The sequence below is a fragment of the Silurus meridionalis genome, chromosome 21, assembly GCF_014805685.1.
Source record: "Silurus meridionalis isolate SWU-2019-XX chromosome 21, ASM1480568v1, whole genome shotgun sequence".
In the NCBI taxonomy this organism is placed as follows: domain Eukaryota; kingdom Metazoa; phylum Chordata; class Actinopteri; order Siluriformes; family Siluridae; genus Silurus; species Silurus meridionalis.
In genome coordinates this window covers 2020032-2039879 of record NC_060904.1, presented here as the reverse complement: position 1 = coordinate 2039879, position 19848 = coordinate 2020032, and the positions used below count along the sequence as shown (strand labels likewise).

Genomic DNA, 19848 nt, shown 5'->3' with positions numbered 1-19848 from the left:
TACTGTAACGGTTTCTTATTATTATCATAAGACTCTTCACTCAATCAACTCAGTTTATGTACAAATGTTCCCCTAAACACACCAGTTTATTAATAGAATGGTATTAATGAGTCAAACACTGAGTGATTTTTATTACGAACAGTCACGAACCTTCTTTTTCAATTGCCAAACGAGGCCGTGTGTGTCGTGTCGTGGTGAGTTCGAGTCTGGAGTTTCTTCATCATTTACTCCTCTCTCAATGTTCTGCTTGATGTTGAACTGACGCTGAACTGTATGTTGGTGATCAGTAGATTCACCAAGCGACAATCAGAACGAGTTTAAAACAGAGCGTACGCTTAAACCTGATCGGTGGCTCGCTACGTGTTCGACCGGTTACGTTTTTTATCCTCATAAATAAAAAGCTATGATAATTTCGTAAAATGTAGTCGAGTACATTTGACTTTGAAATGCAGTGAAGTTAAAGTAAAAGCCTTTTTAAATAAAAATACTTTAGTAAAGTACAGACAGATGAAAAAGCTACTTAAGTGCGGTAACAAATGACGCTATAATTTTACTACATCCAATATTAATACTACTACAATTAATAATAATATTTTTACCACTGCTCCTGTTCCTATTACTACTAATTTTACTGCTACTTTATTACTATTACCACTTCTACTAGTACTACTGCTATTACAAGTGCTATTACTACTGCTATTACTGCCACTACTACTACTATTACTTAACATTTTACTACTTCTGTTGATTAATTGTCTAAAAAAAAATGCCTCTGATATTAGCCAATAGCACAAACTGTATATTAATGCAATCGTTTCTACTGTAACAGTTCATTCACATGGTCATATACAGCAGATGATGGACATATGTCTTCCGTCTGCCTTATAATAATAAAAGATTTGAGATTTAACAATATATAATAAACGTTTTATATGGTACAGAATGTAGATTTAAGGTGTAAAGAAAAAAATGAGTAAAAAGGTGGTTTATACTTGTTACATTATGTTTTGCATACTCGAGTGCTGTTTGGACCTCAGGTCAGGGATGTTACAGTGCCCCTGGAGCACTGAAGTTTAAGGGCCTTGCTCAAGGGCCCCAAGAGTGTCAGCTTGGTGATATTGGGGCTTGATCTCCTGACCTTCTGATCAGTAACCCAGAGCTTTGTATCAGAGTGCTTCAGATACTTCCAGACAAAGAGTTTTGTGGTTTCATGTGTCAACATGACAAATAACCTTTTTTTATCCCATAACTTCAAGTGGGAGAGTAAAAAGAGAATGTTGTATAGCAGTAACAATGTGAGTGAGAACAGAAACATAACATGTTTGTTTATGTAACATGTAGAGAAGATGCCAGAAGTGCCCGAGCTTCATAAACGTTTTTTCGGACAGTTAAAAGTTTCTGGTAAAGACCTGGTTGAAAGCTGCTGTAACATAAACAAGATTAGAAGAAACAATTGATCGCGCAGGCATTCTGTATCATTTATCACTGTGATGCTGAGAATACACAAATACAAATCATGATCGATGAGAAGTTTGTTTAATGACACCAATCACCTTGTTGATTTTCCTGGTGTATTATATCCAATTTTTAACAAAGTTTCTAGCATAGTGTGATTTCACCCGAAATGGCAACCTTTTCAGCATCCTGAAGGGGTATATCGCGCCACCAAGCGGCCAAATATGAAAATGTTCTGCACAAGAAAATAAATCTTTAAAAATTATAAATGTTTACAAATCTACATCAAACGCGATGTTTATGTTGTATAAAATATTGTTGGGAAAATTCTCACTATTAACACTATAATAATACTATACGATTAGTACTATTAATAGCTATTAATACTGCAAGTTTCCTATTTTCTACACAAAATAAAGCATGTGCATGTATCATTGCAACGTAACACATTAAAAGAAAAGTTGTCACTGATTAAAAAAATATAAAAATAAAGAAGAAAGATAATGACAGAAAATGCAGTCAGAGGTGTAGCAAATGTGTTTAAGTGTAAATGCGTTATATATTCTTAGTCTTTTTAATAATAATAATAATAATATTAATAATAATAATAATAATAATAATAATAAATTATTATTATTATTATTATTATTATTATTATTATTATTATTAGGAAGGCTCACATGGCCAATCTAATACGTGTTGTTATTTATTTTGGTTAAAGTGCGACATCTAGTGGTTAAAATTGTGAAACTCATTCTTTGAAAAATTCATCGTTTTGTATAAAACATTATTAAATAATAAACAAAAGACCTGTTGTTTTTATTAGATTACAATCAGGCGGATGATAAAAAATATATATTAATGTGAATAAACTATAACAACTGATATGTATATAAGGGAAAACGTAAAAAGAAATAACAAAAAGCACCAGTTATCAGTCAAACTTCATTACCCATCATGCTTTGAAAGACGGTCGCGTTTTGTATGACGTCATCCAGGAAGTGAAGCACTGAAACACACAAGGTGCTTCATAGTGAAGTTATTATTGAAGAACATTTTGCTGGATAAGGTAAGATTAACGAGTTAAATCCCAAATGACTTCCTGTGTCAAATCTAGTGCACTACAGAGGGTGCAGTGTTCGTCCTTATCTGCCCTTTGGAGTGTGTTTATAGAGGGATTAAGGGGTTATAATGGATTCAGCCCATTTGAAAGCAGTCATAATGAAAAGTAAGAGAATGATGAGTAACAGGTGAATTATCAAAGTGAACTAAATAACTTTGTATTTCTCAGGATCAGATCGAGTAACAGGATGAACATGATTACGTTCTTTATCGTGGGTCTCCTGGTCCATGTGGTTTTCTTCATCTCCATATTTGACATCTACTTCACATCACCTTTGGTCCATGGGATGAGTCCTCAGCGTGTCCCCTTACCGTCACCTGCCAAGCGCCTGGTGCTGTTTGTGGCAGACGGATTGAGAGCAGACAGCATCTTTAAGTTTGATCCCAGTGACCCCATCAGGGTGCCTTTTATAAGGTGTGAACTGTGTGTACTATCCATCTGTCCATCTATCTATTCATCCATCCATTCATTCATCCATACTTTCCTTACTTCACTTTTGTTACTGCTCTTACTTTCTTTCTTACCTCTAATACTTCCTTATTTCTGCATTTCCCACTTCCACATAATTCCACCTCCCATCTTTCAGTCTGCACTCCTTTCTAACTTTATTCATTCCTCCTTTTCTGCAATACCCTCTCATTTTCAGCTTTTTCTTCCATCCCTCCCTTAAATCCTCACTTACTTTTTCTTTTCCTTTACCTTTCTTTAAGAGAAGGAATTCTCACCTTACTTACATTCCTAACCTCCTTACATCACTTTTCTCACCCGTTTTCCTCTTTTCCTTCCTTATCTCTTTCTTGTTTATATTCCTTCTTTCCGTCCTTTCCACTTTGCCCAATCTTCCTTCCTCCTCTGTTTGTTTGTTTGTTTGTTTCATCCAATCCATTAGTCCACCCTTTTTTCCTTCCTTTTTTCATCCATCCATCCATCCACCTCCTCTCTCTCTCTCTCTCTCTCTCTCTCTCTCTCTCTCTCTCTCTCTCTCTCTCTCTCTCAGGTCAGTCAGAGTGTCTCTGAGCTCCATCCTGTCTGTTTAATGCTCCTACATGTTGTATGTCTGTAATCCTGTGGTGGTGTTTATGTTTGATGTGATCTATTAGCACCTGAACACAGATTTCCAAAGAACAAAAGTGAACATGGACTATTTTCTAAATGACCTTCAGCAGGTCGACTCGCACACATTCTACAATCTTAAAAAATTTGCTACGTCATCGTCTCATTATTGTGTCTTTACGTCTGTCAGGAGTGTAATTACGGAGAGCGGTTCATGGGGAGTGTCTCACACACGTGTACCGACAGAATCCCGGCCTGGACACGTTGCACTTATAGCAGGCTTTTATGAGGACGTCAGTGCTGTGGCTAAAGGTGATTATATCAATTATCTACAATATCATTTATGTATAATGTAGAAGTAATAAGTGTGTGTGTGTGTATTTGTATATATGTGCGTGTTTGTGTGTGTGTGTGTGTGTGTGTGTATGTGCGTGTTTGTGTGTGTGTGTGTGTGTGTGTGTGTGTGTGTGTGTGTACAGGCTGGAAGGAGAATCCAGTGGAGTTTGACTCAGTGTTTAATGAAAGCAGGTACACATGGTGCTGGGGAAGTCCTGACATCCTGCCCATGTTTGCTAAAGGTACATCATGAGTGGAGCTCATGCGCACCATTGTTGCAGTAAATACAGCAGCTCTGTGTAATTCTGGGTTTGTTGCAGGAGCGAGTGGAGATCATGTGTACACACACACTTATCCCTCTGCGATGGAGGACTTTGCCTCAAAGGACGCTTCCAAGCTGGACACCTGGGTGTTCGATCAGGTGAAGGTGTGTCTCTACTGCTAATGTAAAACATCTTCAATGTTTTTTAAATAATATACAAAATATTTTCACTCTGCCTGACATAAACGTGTGTATCTTCCCATAATGATAGAAAGAGCTTGTGCTTATTCAGCTATAACACACTTAATAAACAAGTAATGAGTCTTAGAAGAAGCCATTCAGTATTACAGGTACATATTGTCTCTTTTTTTTAAATGCAGGATTTCCTGAGGTCTGCAAAAGAAAATAAAACCCTTATGTCCCATCTGCATGAAGATAAGATTGTGTTTTTCCTTCATCTTCTGGGAATTGACACAAACGGACATGCCCACCGGCCCATGTCAAAGTAAGATGAAACCCTGAAGCATTAGCCTGTTATACTCTCCATTACGTGACCTAAGGACCTATTTCTGCATCACACTGAAGAATTCACTTAGAATATACCTGCGAATGACATCAGCTGTGTGGAGTAACCGCAGAGTTCTACATATCAGAGTGTTTTTCACAGCTGAGTTCTTAAGAAAACCCTGTAGGTTTGCATTACATTTCACTAACCCACAGTTCAGTAGCCTAGCTAATCGGAAACCTGGAGAAACACAGACATTACGGTCAGAGCAAACGCTTACAATGATATTTTTCTTGTGTTTGATGTAATTGCACGAACATGTCAAACCAAATGTTTGACTAAATGAATTTGATATCAGTTTACATAACTGGATAATCAAAGTTTCATGTATGTTGAGATTGTTAATGCATTTGATATGATACTATCAAGTTTTGATATTCAAATCAAATAGCCTTTTTGTCTGCCTGTCTGTCTACCTGTCTGTTTGTCTATCTGCTGGCCTGCCTGCCTGCCTGCCTATCTGTATGTCTGTATGTCTGCCTGTCTGTCTGTCTGTCTGTCTGCCTGTCTGTTTGTCTATCTGTCTGCCTGTCTGTCTGTCTGTCCATCTATCTGTCTGCCTGCCTGCCTGTCTGTCTGTCTGTCCGTCTATCTGTCTGCCTGTCTGTCTGTCTGTCTGTCTGTCTGTCTGCCTGCCAGTCTGTTTGTCTGTCTGCTGGTCTGTCTGTCTGAAACATTTTCTTTGTATTTTTCTCTTTGACCAGGGAGTATCTGGAAAACATTGAGCTGGTTGACAATGGAGTAGCTGAGATTGTTTCTGTGTTCGAGGAGTTTTTTGAGAACGATGGGAGAACAGCGTACGTTTTCACAGCTGATCACGGCATGACAAACTGGGGTACGTTTTTTTTTTAACCTGTTTACATTGGAGTTCCTGCTCGGATATGAAAACTCTGAAGGAGAACTATACAGTTCCTGAATACGTTCCTGATCATTACATCAGCAGTAAGAAAACAACAAACATAGTGAAGGCTGAAACTGACGTTTATTTGTTGTGTAAATGAATAGGACGTGAAAAATCAGGAAATTTAAAATATGCCATGCAAAAATATATGTAAATTGATTCCAACATGTTTAGATAATTCATTTTTTTCCTGTTTGTGTCTGACTGTTTGAAAACCCTGTATTGTTAAAAGTCATTCTTAAACCTTTTTATTTTTTATTTTTGTTTGAAACCAACGTTATTACTGTTATAAAGATTGTTCAATAAGAGCAGTTTGCCACTAAGCTCTCATGGCCAAATCAGTGAAATAAAGTAGGGCAAGCTTTATAACAATAGTTCCCATTCCACAGAAAACTCTAGACTGTGGAGCTCGACTCTGCCCTTATTGATCATTTGTTCCAGTTTTCAGATCCTTGTAAAGATTCCTAATGTGTTAATGTACTTCTATATATTAGAGAAGTGCATCTCTATAACTGAAGCCTTGTATCTCAATTCATAGCTAATGATACGATACAATAAAGATATGTATGAAACAGCTACTGATACAATTCACCCCAATTACGATGCAGTCTGATCGATGCAATGGACAGCAAATCGTAAATTTACTTAAGTGTCTTCTGACTTCTTAAACAGGCCTTTGTAGTGCAGAAAAAAGATAAAATAAAACCAGACGTTCTTTTCCTGTTCTGTGTGAAAGAAGATGCAGCTCTACCTCTGCCATGTTAATCTGTATTCTATTTGACTCTCAGGACACGCCTCGGCCTCCGTAGTGTTGCGACACGTCATACAGTCAACTCCCCTTAATTTGCGGTTCGGAACTTGGTGCTTGGGAAAATGTGCGGGTTCTCATTTGGAACCTAACTAACAGAAAGTTCCGGATTCTCAAAAAATTCGCGGGAATCCGTAGTGGGACTGAATGTTCAGGAACGCCAGGAATAACATTTGAAGCGACGTTTTCACTAACAAATTTCAGAACATTTTTAAAACACATTATTGTATTAATGTGCAAACCCCCACCCCAAAGATTGCTTGTTTGGATCTTGTTTTAGGATCTCATGGAGCCAGTCATCCATCAGAGACTCTCACTCCCTTGGTGGCTTGGGGGGCCGGCATTCAGAGAGCTCAGAGAACCTTCACTTTTCAGAATTATGATGATGATTACATCAGAGGTGAGTTTTCATGCATTCGATTGTTTAGTTAATATGTGCAGTAGAGGATATTAGACTGGAGAGAACTGACCAGGATGGTTTGTGAATTGTGATGATCTCAGACTGGGGGCTGGAGACCTACAGGAGGATGGATGTTAACCAGGTAGATTTTTTTACATACCGTTTGTCTAAAATGGACATTGTTTGGCGTAAGAATAAATAAAAAGATGATTCCTTATGTTTTAATGAATGCAGGCTGATATTGCACCGCTCATGTCCTCTCTCATCGGGGTTCCCATTCCACTCAACTCAGTGGTAAGATTGAGAACTAGACATAGTGTTTTACATCCATGTGAAGATGATGATGATGATTGCATATATTTATGATAATTACAGCACAATTAAATGATATAAAATTCATTTCATATGATAGCTATGCAATATTTTAGGAGTTTCTTTGTTTCTCGTTGTGTTGATTTGCAGGGGGTCCTGCCACTGGATTACCTCAATAACAGCCAGCATTTTAAAGCTGAAAGCATGTATGCAAATGCAATACAAATCCTTGAACAATTCAAGGCAAGTTTCACTTTAAAAATAAGTATAACCATAATTATGTTTATTTTATATGCTTACATGCCATTATTGTTATTATTACTATTCTTCTTCTTCTATTATTATTATTAGGTAAAAATGACGCAGAAAAAGGAGACCACATTGTCATTTCTCTTCACACCATACCAGTAAGTGTTGGTCTGTTTTTTAAGGGAATTCAACAATACAAAAAAATCGTGTTTATTTTATTTATATCTCAGTACTGTTTCCTGTTTAGACCTCTGACTGATTCTCAAATGTTCGAGTTTATGAGTCACACAAGATCACTAATCCAGAAAGGCCACTTTGATGAAGCTGTAAGCACCACACTTTTAAAGTACCAAAAGTGTCACTTCCTCTGTCTCTATTTGACGCATCTAAACTTTCGTTTATTGTCTCAGATTCACGAGTGTGAGGTTCTGATTCATCGAGCCATGGAGGGATTATCTTACTACCACACCTACGACCGCTTTTTCCTGGGCTGCAGCGTCGTCCTGGGTTTCATTGGGTGGACGTCTTACGTGCTTTTGGTGATTCTGAAGACTCACGCCAGCCTCCGCAAACCACCCACAAGCAAAGACGCGGTAAGATGAGAGACAGCAATTATGTAAACTTTACAAAATGATCAAATCTAAAAAAAAAAAAAAAAATGTTTAGCCCCCCCGAGATTTACAAATACAAAGCTGTTTTTGGAAAAATCATTAAAAACATGTACATTATTTCGATAAATGCCACCTTTTCAATTTGAGAAAGTGTATCCCCCCCCACCACCTTTTTATTTACACTCTATAAACAAAAGTATTGGGACACCTGACTTTTCCAGCCATATATGGTTCTTTCACAAACTGCCAGCACAAAGTCGGAGGAACACGATTGTACAGGACGTCTTTGAATCCAGTTGCATGAAATTATCCCTTCACTTGAACTAGGAGACGTGAACCCGTTCCAGGAGAAGATCTCCTGCTATAAACCCCTATTGAACATCTTTGGGATGAATTTTTCCCAAACCCCAGGCCTCTTTACCTCACCTACATCAGTACCTGACTTTACAAACACCCTTGTGTAAATAAATTATAACAGCTAATGGCAACCAAATGTAAAATAAGACATTTTATAAAAGCACATAATGTACCAGTCTTATGCTCAGGTGTCCACAAAATTTTGTCCTCTACAGTGAATATGAACTAATATTGGATTTGGCCTTAATTGTTAGTTACAAATAAAAAAATTAAAATGGTCAATTATAACGTGGTTTCTACTTTTTTTATGAAGAAATTGAAGCAAAGCAAAGATTAAAGTGTCACTAATTCTTTCCTTTCTGGTTTCTCATCTTTTGAACATGAAGTTATTCACAATATTACTGTAAATGCATGCACAATTCTACAAGTGCAATACAATAATAGCTCACAGGAACTGAAAAACAAAGTTAAAACATTGAATGAAATGAAACTTGAGCCACTTTGTTTTAAAAAACGCACCACGTCAAATAATATAAATTCTGTATCCTCACATAGACGAGGTGTATGCAAAAGAACCCAACCTTTAAATCTATTTTTAGAGAAAAAAAACCTGCTCTTTTTGTTTTTTAAATAATGTGCGTTGGTACTTTCCATCCATGTAGTTTATTTAAATGATGTGTACTTGAAGTGATGTCATTGACCCTTTTTTTTTTTTTTTTTTTTTTTTTTGTTAGACTGCAGGAAGACATCTGGGCCTGTTGTTTTTGTTTGTGGGCCTGCTTGTGTGTCTCTTCTTGTTTCTGCAGGCCAGTTCCTACACCTACTACATCTACTGCCTCCTGCCTGTACCTGTGTGGTACAGCGTCCTGAAAGAGTGAGCCACCCTCGTTAATGCGTTGTGTTAATAACATGTATGTAAGTGAAAATGCTTCGAAGGCTCTGAGATTGGTATCGGTCATGTGAACATTAGGACAATACCTCTTATGACACAATATTTATCACAGCAACTATGTGTCAACTTCCTGTTTTCTATTGATCTGTTGTACTAGAGAAAGTCTTTGACTGGTCTAAATGACTTCATATGGAATCCTGGTCTTTTGGTGAGATTCTACTGCAAATGCAAATGCAGTATTATTTTTGAGATGATGTCCTTCAGGCTTATTATATCTACTAGGGGTGTAACGATAAATGCATTCTTACCGAACAGTTTCGGTACAGGGTTTTCGTTTCGGTGCACCGAATTCAATCCTTTTTACTCATTTGTTACTGGAAATACGATTTGTGGTGCGTCGGAATACGATATGTAGTGCATAGAAAAAGATTTGTTTGGCGCATGCACGAAATCGCTGCCGCTTTCTGCCATCTTCCGTACATTTTTTTTTTTTTTTTTTTTTTACATCCAGCTTCAAAAATGTTTATGCCCAGCTTCAAGAATTTCTCTTAAACTGCGAAAATGCTGACAGTTCTGCATATCGAGGGAGTGAATAAATGAAGGATGGAAGGAATGAAGACATTTGTTAATGTTTGCTGAAGGAAGTAGAACAGTTAAGTAGATCATACCTTTAAAAAATTTAATATTAAATGTAAAACACACACTTATATACACATCTGTATTATGCAAATGAGGTGTAACCAATGTAAACTATTTCATAAATTTTTTTTATAGATTTAATTTTATTTGATCAATCTAATTTCTGCTAATTTAATTAATTACTCAATTAATCAATAACAAGTGTATTGCATTAATTATTTTATTTGTATATATTTTATTTTTTTATTAAATATTATAAAATATTTGTATATACGGTATTATTTAACCTAGCAAGCATTTTTATTTCAAATTGTTTTACAAATGTAAACAGTTCACAAATGATAATGATAATAAAATGAGTTTTTAACGATAAAAAAAAAACGATCAGCAACTTTATGTTTTAACGGCCCCCCAACCGTACCCAAATTGAACCAAATCGCGACTTTAGAAAAACGGGAAACGTACCGAACCGTACATTTTGTGCACCGTTACACCCCTAATATATACACCACAGACAATACAATAACAGAGCCTGTTAGTACACCAGTTTGCATGGTTTTTTCGGTGTTCTCATGTTCAAAAGTACAAAACATAAATAATATTTCAGGACGACAGAGTAGAGTTTATGTGTTTGGTTATTTACGCATTGAAAACCTTTTTTTATTCATTATTGTGTAGTTAAATTTACAAATATATATATTTTTATTATAAGAACCAAATCTACAGCTTTGTGTTCTAACACTATTGTTAAAGTGCACATTTTGTGTGGTTAATGCTATGATTTGTAGATTCAGGATCCTTATCGAGTTTGCGAGATCAGTTCCTTCCCTGCCGCTGAGCAGATGCTTTGGATATTTTGTTCTTTTAACATTTGGGATAGAGCTACTGGTAAGTAGTGATGAGAACATTGTGCATTAATACCGAAAATACACTCAAATATACTGGTTTTCTTAATGCATAAGAAATAAGCAGTGAGTTTGCTCCAGAAATGGTTTCTTCTCCACTGCTTTGTAGGTTGTGAGTTTCTTCTATCGGGCGATGTTGACTTTGGGACTGGTGGCTCTGGCGCTGTGGCCTGTTGTTTCGGGGCTTTATAGAAAAACCAAGGTGAGAAATGAGAGTATGCTCTGTAGACTGTTTTTACTTTAGCGAATGACAAATTTAAAGCTGAGCATTTGTTTCCTGTGTAAGTTTGCAACACAGAGCTGTTATTCCGGTGACAATAAGCAAATTATATGAATTGAGGTTTTCCCAACGTTATGCAAATGAGGTTCAATGTGGTATAAAAATACAACATGACTATACTGTGGAGTTTCATTTCCATTTTTTTTTTAAATACAAAAGTGATGTGTGTAAGTTATACACATTTTGCATTTGAACTATTTAAAAATAAATAAAAAATTCATGTCATCGTCACGCTATCCATGAGCAAGTAGTGTGAATCAGCAGCGTGGATTATTTCAGAGTGTTTTATTTCTCTTATGCCACATCAGGATGCCAGCAATCATGTGTTTGAAACATAGTTCCACTGCCTGACATATCCTTCCTGTGTTATAGTCCAGGTCACTCAGATGGGTGCTGAGCTGCTTGTGTCTTTCAGTGTTTCCTCTGCTGCCTGTTGTTGGGCGAGAACCCAACACTAATTACGTGTAAGATCCTCCACTTTCAAAATCACAAACTGGAAATGATTTAATTCGTTTTTCTTATACTGTATGTTTGTGTTTCTTTTAATTCAGGATATGTGCTGGAGCTCTAACGATGCTCACGTCATTGATTTACATCTTGTTATGTAGACAGCCCGGCCTGCATTCAAGAGATCGTTGGCTGTTCATTTGCCAGGTAATTTTATGATCGTTAATAACCCTAACACGTTAGCATTAATGCTCCGCCTTAAGTTCACACTTAATTTCGTAATTCGTGCAAATGTGTCGTAATCTGCTCGAGTAGTAACACCGGTGCTGTAATGTGTGTAGATGCTACAGGTGGCGCTGTGCACATATGTGCTTTCCAGCACTCACTCCAGTCTGCAACTCAAACAAGGCCTGCCGCTCTTCAATCAGCTCATCAGCTGGACAACTCTGGGTTCGACGGCTTTATATTTATCTCCCTTGTCATATTCTCAGCGCTCCTTCAGAGCCTGTCAGATGTTCTGAAACACAGAGTGTTTTATGGTTCTTGAGACACGCATGTTCCTTTTGTGTCTACAAAATAATTGATTGTGAATGAGTGGAAGAAAGTTCTGTGGACAGAAGAACTTGTATAAGTCGGAGAACAGGAGAGAAGATGTGATCAGACTCCCTCACAGTCCAACATGGAGGTGGATGCTTAATGGTTTGGGGTTGTTTTGGAGCAGGGAAGGTTCCAAAAAGTAAAAGTGAACCAACATGGCTCCCATTCCAGACTTCATCACCATGCAATTCCTTTTTTGAATGGACCTGCCCAGTCACTGCACCTAAATCCTGTTGAACTGCTCTGGGATGAAATGGATCACAAGTAAGAAATCTCCAACTAGTGAAGAACATCTTTGGTGAGTTTTACAAGAGGCACGGCGAAGTATTTCAGCGGAATGTTCGGAGAAACGAAGTGTCGATTGTGCTGTTCTTCCTGCTAAGGGAGGATTTTTCAATGAAAGTAAAGTGAATCATCATCATACCATTAAATGACCGAGTTTGTTGCATAGAAACAAAAGGAACATGCATGTGTCCCTCAAAAACCACAGAAGACTTGGGGTTTTCAACTCTTTTTGCCAGACTCATGTTGTAAACATCGTATACAAAACGTCTTCATATCAATATAAAGTGTTACAACAAGTGCATTAATAAAAACCTGTGATATGCACAGACCAATAAGATTCAAGAATTCAACAGACTTATGATAGTATTGAACCTGTTATTGGAAATGTGTCTCGCTGTGATCCTCTGCCTCCAGTTTTACGAATCCTGCTCTCTTGTTTAGTCTCATCATTTATGGTGCCGCTGCTGAGTTCGACGCGACTCTTCCACAGGCTGCTGAGTATTCTCCTGTCTCTCTCCAGTGTCTACCTTCTCCTGAGCACTGGGTAAGAAGCAGATGCTCTGAATGCACAGCTAGATATTTCTGCGGATGCATTGCTAACAGTGGTTGGTTGTCTGCCCTCTTAATTCTTGTAGATGAGATTTCTAAAAGTCAAAAACTCTAACCTGTAAGATTGTTGCGTCACACTTTAGGTCATTGACCGTTATTTATTTTAAGACTACGATACGTCCAGTTCGGTTTTGAATGACTTTAATTGGGCACGGGTGTAAAATGCAGTGCAACGTAAAACTCAGAAAGAAGTCATGTTTAACTTTGGAGGACATTTTTGGAGCGAAAACTTTTACTCTGGTGACTTTACTGTGGTACTTTTACAGTCACGGTCTTGTTCTTCTCTGAATTCTTTTCTCGTTTAACTCACCACAAAGATTGCAGCAGCTTATTGTGATACACTGTGGTGGAACTTGGAGGAAGTGGAATGTATGCAAAGCTTTATTTACACCAACAAAGCCTTTTTGTTGCCTGTTGGTACCTTCATATACATACAGTAGAGCTGGAAGATTGGCCCACTGTGCACATTAGGACCTTCTTTGACCAAAAATACAAGACAAAAATTAAAGTTTAAGTTCAGAGGCAGGCATCGATAAAGGCACCCAACCCCACCCCCACCCTGCTTCTGTGAAGCCTGTATCTTCATTTTGAGGTCTGAATAACCTTGTGCACAATTTCTGGGTTTAAACCTTCACTGCTTAATTAATTATTATTAAATGTGAAAGTAAAAATGTTTATTCATAAGGAAGGGAAACCAGTGTTTTGATGAACTACCACCACAATTCTTAAGACAGAGGACTGGCCTCCATGCTGTGTCTGGTTCCTCTCAAGCTACCTTCCTCATCTTCTCAGGGGGATTTCCTTAATATTGCCACCTCTGACTTGAATTCAATTCAATTGAATTTTACTTGTATAGCGCATTTAACAATGGACATTGTCTCAAAGCTGCTCTACACAGATAAAGCGGTAATAAAGTTATATAAAATAATTTGTACGTTTATGGCGTATAAGTTTGTTCCTTATAATAGTTGATCCCTGATGAGAAGATGCCTGAGGAATGGAGAAGGAGTGTGCTGGTGCCGATCTTTAAGAATAAAGGAGTACTACAGACCTGCAGTAACTACAGGGGAATAAAGTTGATCAGTCACATCATGAAGTTATGGGAAAGAGTAGTGGAAGCCAGGCTGAGAGAAGAGGTGACCATCTGTGAGCAACAGTGTGGTTTCATGCCAAGGAACAGCACCACAGTGTGTTGGAGAAGTGAAGAAAAGAGTGCAGGCCACGATGAGTGGGTGGAGAAGAGTGATAGCAGGAGTAATTTGTGATAGAGTATCTGTGAAAGGGAAAGTTTATAGAACTGTGGTGAGACCTGAGATGTTGTATGGTTTAGAGACAGTGGCATTGAGTAAAAGACAGGAGGCGGAGCTGGAGGTAGCAGAGCTGAAGATTTTCATTAGAAGTGACGAAGATGGACAGGATTAGAAACTAGTTTATTAGAGGGACATGTAAGACGTTTTTGAAGGCAAGGTGAGGGAGGTGCAACTGAGATGGTTTAGACATGTGCAGAGGAGGGACATGGGGTATATCGGTAGAAGAAGGATGAAGGATGCTGAGAATGAAGCGGCGAAGACCAAGTAGGAGGCTTATGGATCTTATAGATGATCCGCTGTTGCGACCCTTAATGGGAGAAGCCGAAAAAAGGAGGAGAAGAAGAAGAAGAAGAAGAAGTAAAGTGAGCCAGTGGTGACTGTGGCAAGTAAAAACTCCCTGAGATAGTATGAGGAAGAAACCTTGAGAAGAACCAGACTCAAAAGGGACCCCATCCTCATGTGGGTGGCAACAAATGTCCATTCATTACAGTGCTATTTTTGAGGTGTGTAGTAATAGGTGCATAAATGCAGAACTATTCATGACACCTGTGGTCCTGAGCCATTGTAGTCATTATCAGGAACCGGGTCAAAGGTCATATCTCTTTATTCAGGTCGAAAATAAGAATCGTAGGTGTTATTTTGCTTATTTACAAATGTTCTAATGATCATTGTTTTAAAACATGGCAACAAACTCTACAAACTGACACGGTCCTTCATTCCATCCGTATATATTTTTAGCATTAATGAGTTTAATCTCATCTAATTCTTGGTTTGTAGTTAGTGATTTTTTTTAAAGTTCTGAATAGTTGTTTTTCTAAAGGTATGAGGTCAGAGGTCATTAGTTTGAGGTTATTGGCTGCACCACTAAGAAGCCACTGTTGGGCCCTAAACTCTTATTGCTCAGATTTATTAATGAGATAATGAGATAATTGTTAGTCTGATTTGGATATGGGTGTCTGCCAAATGCCATAAATATAAACAATAACCCCTATAGTTAACCAGAATATAAAAAAAGATATATATATTCAGTTATTCAGCATTAGTGATGTACTGATCATTAGTTTATTTATTAGTTTTTCATGCAATAGAGAAATAAACGGTCCCATCAAGTTTTTATGAACTTGATAGATGATTTTAGTTATTTGTCCATAAAAATGTTCGGTTTCATGATTCTGAAGTCTCGTATACTTTCTCAGACTTTCTTTCAAGCGAATCTAGAAGATGTGATTTGGATATCGCTAGCATCAAAATCCTGCCAAGTGTTTTTTTACTATGAGTACTACAGGATATCTAGATGGATGACATCATCTGCAAGGTTGTGTTTGCTAACATTAGGAGGTGTTTGGTTTGTATAGGTGCGAGGCCTTGTTTCCCCCTGTACTGTCATGGCTGATGTTCGTGTGGATCCATATGGAGCAAGAAGCAGTGGATACACAGGGAATGTCCAACAGAAATGAGGTAACACTCTCTCTCTCTTTCGCTTTCTTTCTCTGGCTGAATTACAGTTTTTTATATTTTTATACTTCTGCTCAAAAGTGTTGGGTTTGTGGGTTTTGGTAGCATTTCTCATGAATTCACAAATAATAAAAAATTGACATGGTTCAGTAACCTCTTTAAGTAGAGCACCATCACATGACTGGTCTGGATACAAATTGGAGAAAAAAAACGTTTTTGGATCTGTACTGAAATAAACGAGGGAATTGATGTTTTCAATACATATATTTATGATTAGATTAGAAATCTGGTTCAATATCTTCTTTTCGAAACAGGAAATCTAAACACCATCACGTAAATGAGATGCTCAAAAACTGATTGGCTCGATGCCATAAATTGCACCGAGAGAGTGAATGAATTCAGTGATTAATATTCAGTCTTAATAGTTTGCAATTTTTTATTCATCTAACGCAAACCTGAGCAGATCTGCAATCAACTGCAAAGTTGACTACCGGTTTTGCTATTTATGAGCAATGAGACCTGTAGGTGTTGCGTTTGCTGCAAGTTTTTATTTTTGTGGATTCTGTGGTTCCTATTATTAGGTTACACAAAATAGCGGTAAAGCACAAAGCAAATTCGGAGCTCCTAGACTCGCGTTGGATAGAATCGTTTGTGCAAAACCTCTTTACTTAGAATCAGGTGCAGGAAGGAAGAACATCTAGCGCAGCGAATTGCTAAAGCAGAACCAGGAGCTGAATTTAACCGCATGTAAAACGTCTGAAATGTCTTAGTATAAATACGGAAATTCATTTTTTTATTTATTTTTATTTATTTTTTTACAAAAAACATCCTACATAGATATTTCATTGTTTACATACAACATTGTGTTTGTGTTTTCCACGATTCCTGGTCATGTCCATCACAACCGATTTGAATTTTGTTAAATTTGGAACATGACACTTTATTTTTTTTAAACTTGATGCATTCAGATAAGATGTCTCGTGTCTTCACAGCTCTCACGCATTGATTTCTCTGAAAATATCGACTTATCCAGAATCAGGCAGTTGAGTTTGGACGATATCAGAAGGTCATACTTCTTTGTATCCTTGTACTTGCACTTGTATTCTTGTGCAATGTTTCATCATTTTCAAAATAATAATAATAATTTCCCTTAATAATGTGCACCAGGTATTTTTTATAATAATCGCATTCTTTGGCACAGGAAACATCGCCTCCATCAACAGGTAAGTTCTATATTATCAGGGCCTTTTCAGGAAGTCGGGTTTATAAAAGTGACTCGAAAAAATAAATCGAAATAAAAACTCCTCTTTTCTGTCTTTTATCGCTCGCAGTTTTGATCCAGCTTCTGTATATTGCTTTCTCACGGTCTTTAATCCGTTCATCATGGGTGGCCTTCTGATGTGGAAGGTACTGCACTCGCACACAAACATGTATCCTAATACCTAAACCAGGAAACTCAACCAGGAAAACACCTAGAACCTAATTCCTGGACTTCGCTCTGTCCACATTCCCTTTCTTTTGCCTAATGCTTTGCACAATTGCACAACTGACAGACTGGTGCAGCTCAGTGACACTAATCTGGACTACTGTTAATATCTCTGTCAAAACCATACACATGCCTTTCTGTCTTATTTTGTACATATTTTATAAAATAGTGTATATTTTTTTATACTTATTTTATACGTTATAGTTAATTCTTTATACTTTTTTAAAACATTTTTATTACATTTCTTCAGTATTGGACAAAAGCATTTCGAACTCCGTATAAAATATAATTTCGATTTGTTTTGACCTTTCTGCATGAAAATGTTTAAAAATATGTGTGTAAATAATAAATAAAGATTGTTTGAAAGTTGACTGAAGAACACAATGTTAGGAGTTTTAATCAGTCTGGAAGAAATTGCGATTTTTTTTTCTTAAATATTCGCGTCTCTTTTTTTCAGGTCCTGATTCCATTCATAATTGTAATGTGCACGTTCGAAAGTGTTCAAGTGTCGACGAGGCTTTCGTCACGAAGGTACGGGGGTTTTACGTTTTCACGTCACAAAATCACTCTGTTCCTCTCTGAAAAATTTCCATTAAGTTTCAGCTTTTATTCTGGACCAACAATTTTTTTTGTTGTTATTTTTTTCCCCCTCATCACATTGATTGAACAGCTTTCTGGTTACGCCTGTATTCATATTTGTATTATTTACATGTTTTTTTTTTTTTCTCTTTTTCAGCCTTTTCCTCATCGTGCTGGTCATCTCTGATTTGATGGCGCTGGTAGGTTTTTTTCAGGCAGGACCTAAAACTTGAAGATATACTTTCAGTTTTTAAACCTCTAACCCACATTTTCATTGTGTCCTGCTTTTCCTCAGCACTTCTTCTTCTTGGTAAAAAACTATGGAAGCTGGCTAGATATTGGCACAAGGTAATTTCTAAACATTTCTTTTTCTCCTTCAACCTCTTAATCTCCCAGAAACCTTTATCAGTTACGCTCATCCCCCCGAGCGCACGTTTCATTTTGCAAAATGTCTAAGAAACGAGTTAGTTCCTGTTCTCACTTGCGTCCAAGAACCCATAATCATTCATTTTCTCACCAGCCTCTGTTTTTTTTTTTCTTTGTCATGCTACAGAGAAACTCCACAGTACTGAATATGTATTCACAGCTTTACTTCTGGCCGTGACAAAGCGCTGACACTGTGGACTGTCGTACTATCGTCTCGATAACGAGCGAGCTCATTCATACGATCCTTCGATTCGCAGATGCGCTACTGTCAGAGCTGCTGTTATAGAACGTTAAAAAAAAGCTTCTGACCAATCAGAATCCAGAGTTCAAGAGCGCAGTGTAATAATAATAAAATAATAATAATAGTGAATAACTAAACAGTAAACTGGGAGTTTAGGAAGTTGCATTGCTTATCTATTCTATAATAAAGATTATACAGACACACCTGATGATTTTGTTTTTGTCTTTTATAGCATTAGTCACTACGTCATTGTCATGTCCATGACCATCTTTCTGATGCTGCTGAGCCTGATGACGCACTTCCTGACTTCCAATAAACTCCAGATTTGGCAAAAAGTGAAAGTGCACTTTAAGTGAAAAAGAGAATGCTCTGTGTTTGGGTGGTGTTGTGGTGGCAATGAGGTCTGTTTGACACCACAAGTACATTTTTTCTTTTTGAGGAAATCAGACATGCTGACAAACACACTATTAGGCAATAGGAGGGGGTGTTGGGATCTGAACACAAAAAAAACAAAAATGATGCAGTGTTTGATGAGATACTGTGCACCTGATAACGCTAACAAACGGGTATTATAAAGCTAGACTCATCTTTTTTTTTTTTTTTTTTTAATTTGTGCTAAATGTGGACTGTTTACATGCGACTGTAATGATTTAAGCTGTACTGGTGACTTTTATTTGACTTGATCTGTTTTGGCCTCTGCTAGCTATTTATTAACTTTGTACAGGGCTGAATAAAGAATGTTCTGGTTCTTCCGTCTTTCTCTGGGATTCCTTTTTAGTTCAGAAAGTTGAATTGTTGAGTAAAAAAAAAAAAGAGTAAATAAAGACTTGTCATTGAAGTGATGACCAGTGATGAGCTTTATCTGGACTTGGCTGAATTCAATATATTTTCCCAAAGAATTAATGATCTCCTGGGCTGAGATAGATGCATTGCAGCACTGTGAAATTCTTTCTTTGCATATCGCAGCCTGTAAGATCCAGTGCCCTTGAAGCAAAGACTTCATGCAAAAGAGCCCTTAAGAGCCTCATGCAAAGGTTCAACAGTATCAGCACAGGGGCTTGAATCCTAAATGTCTGATCAGAAACCCAAGAAACCCTTTACCATTGAGCTACCACTTCCTGTGGTCTACCTTTGATCTCGTTTCATTAGTTTGAGCTTTGCTCAGTCCCAGTCCTAAAAATGACCTTAAATTCTGCAACATAACTAACTTGCATTACTGAACCGATCACCTTCTAGATAACTCTTATTTATACCAATATGCGTAC

At 37.3% G+C, this 19848-nt stretch overlaps 1 protein-coding gene across 2 annotated transcripts; it reads left to right on the top strand.

Moving 5' to 3' along the window:
• The first annotated feature begins 2432 nt into the window (after positions 1 to 2432).
• Positions 2433 to 19069, top strand: pign (phosphatidylinositol glycan anchor biosynthesis, class N). Of its 2 annotated transcripts, XM_046834054.1 has the most exons (29): positions 2433 to 2524; positions 2747 to 2992; positions 3822 to 3943; positions 4111 to 4209; positions 4288 to 4394; positions 4610 to 4734; positions 5499 to 5629; positions 6784 to 6903; positions 7005 to 7045; positions 7138 to 7197; positions 7366 to 7458; positions 7567 to 7622; positions 7712 to 7790; positions 7875 to 8057; positions 9167 to 9306; positions 10752 to 10851; positions 10978 to 11070; positions 11521 to 11612; positions 11700 to 11802; positions 11937 to 12045; positions 12919 to 13021; positions 15752 to 15854; positions 16844 to 16930; positions 17019 to 17074; positions 17183 to 17258; positions 17795 to 17868; positions 18074 to 18116; positions 18212 to 18264; positions 18816 to 19069. In XM_046834054.1, exons 2-29 carry the CDS (start codon positions 2766 to 2768, stop codon positions 18937 to 18939), a joined length of 2799 nt encoding a protein of 932 aa, XP_046690010.1. In that variant the 5' UTR covers positions 2433 to 2524; positions 2747 to 2765; the 3' UTR covers positions 18940 to 19069. The 2 variants fall into 2 exon arrangements, with proteins under 2 accessions (XP_046690010.1, XP_046690011.1); XM_046834055.1 differs by lacking the exon at positions 4111 to 4209.
• The last annotated feature ends 779 nt before the right edge of the window (positions 19070 to 19848 follow it).

Excerpts from the sequence above, each read along its gene's own strand:
- pign (XM_046834054.1), top strand. The coding sequence starts at position 2,766 with ATGAACATGATTACGTTCTTTATCGTGGGTCTCCTGGTCCATGTGGTT. Across the intron at positions 7,459-7,566 it reads AAATCCTTGAACAATTCAAG|GTAAAAATGACGCAGAAAAA; the intron begins GCAAGTTTCACT and ends TATTATTATTAG. Across the intron at positions 7,791-7,874 it reads AAGGCCACTTTGATGAAGCT|ATTCACGAGTGTGAGGTTCT; the intron begins GTAAGCACCACA and ends TTATTGTCTCAG.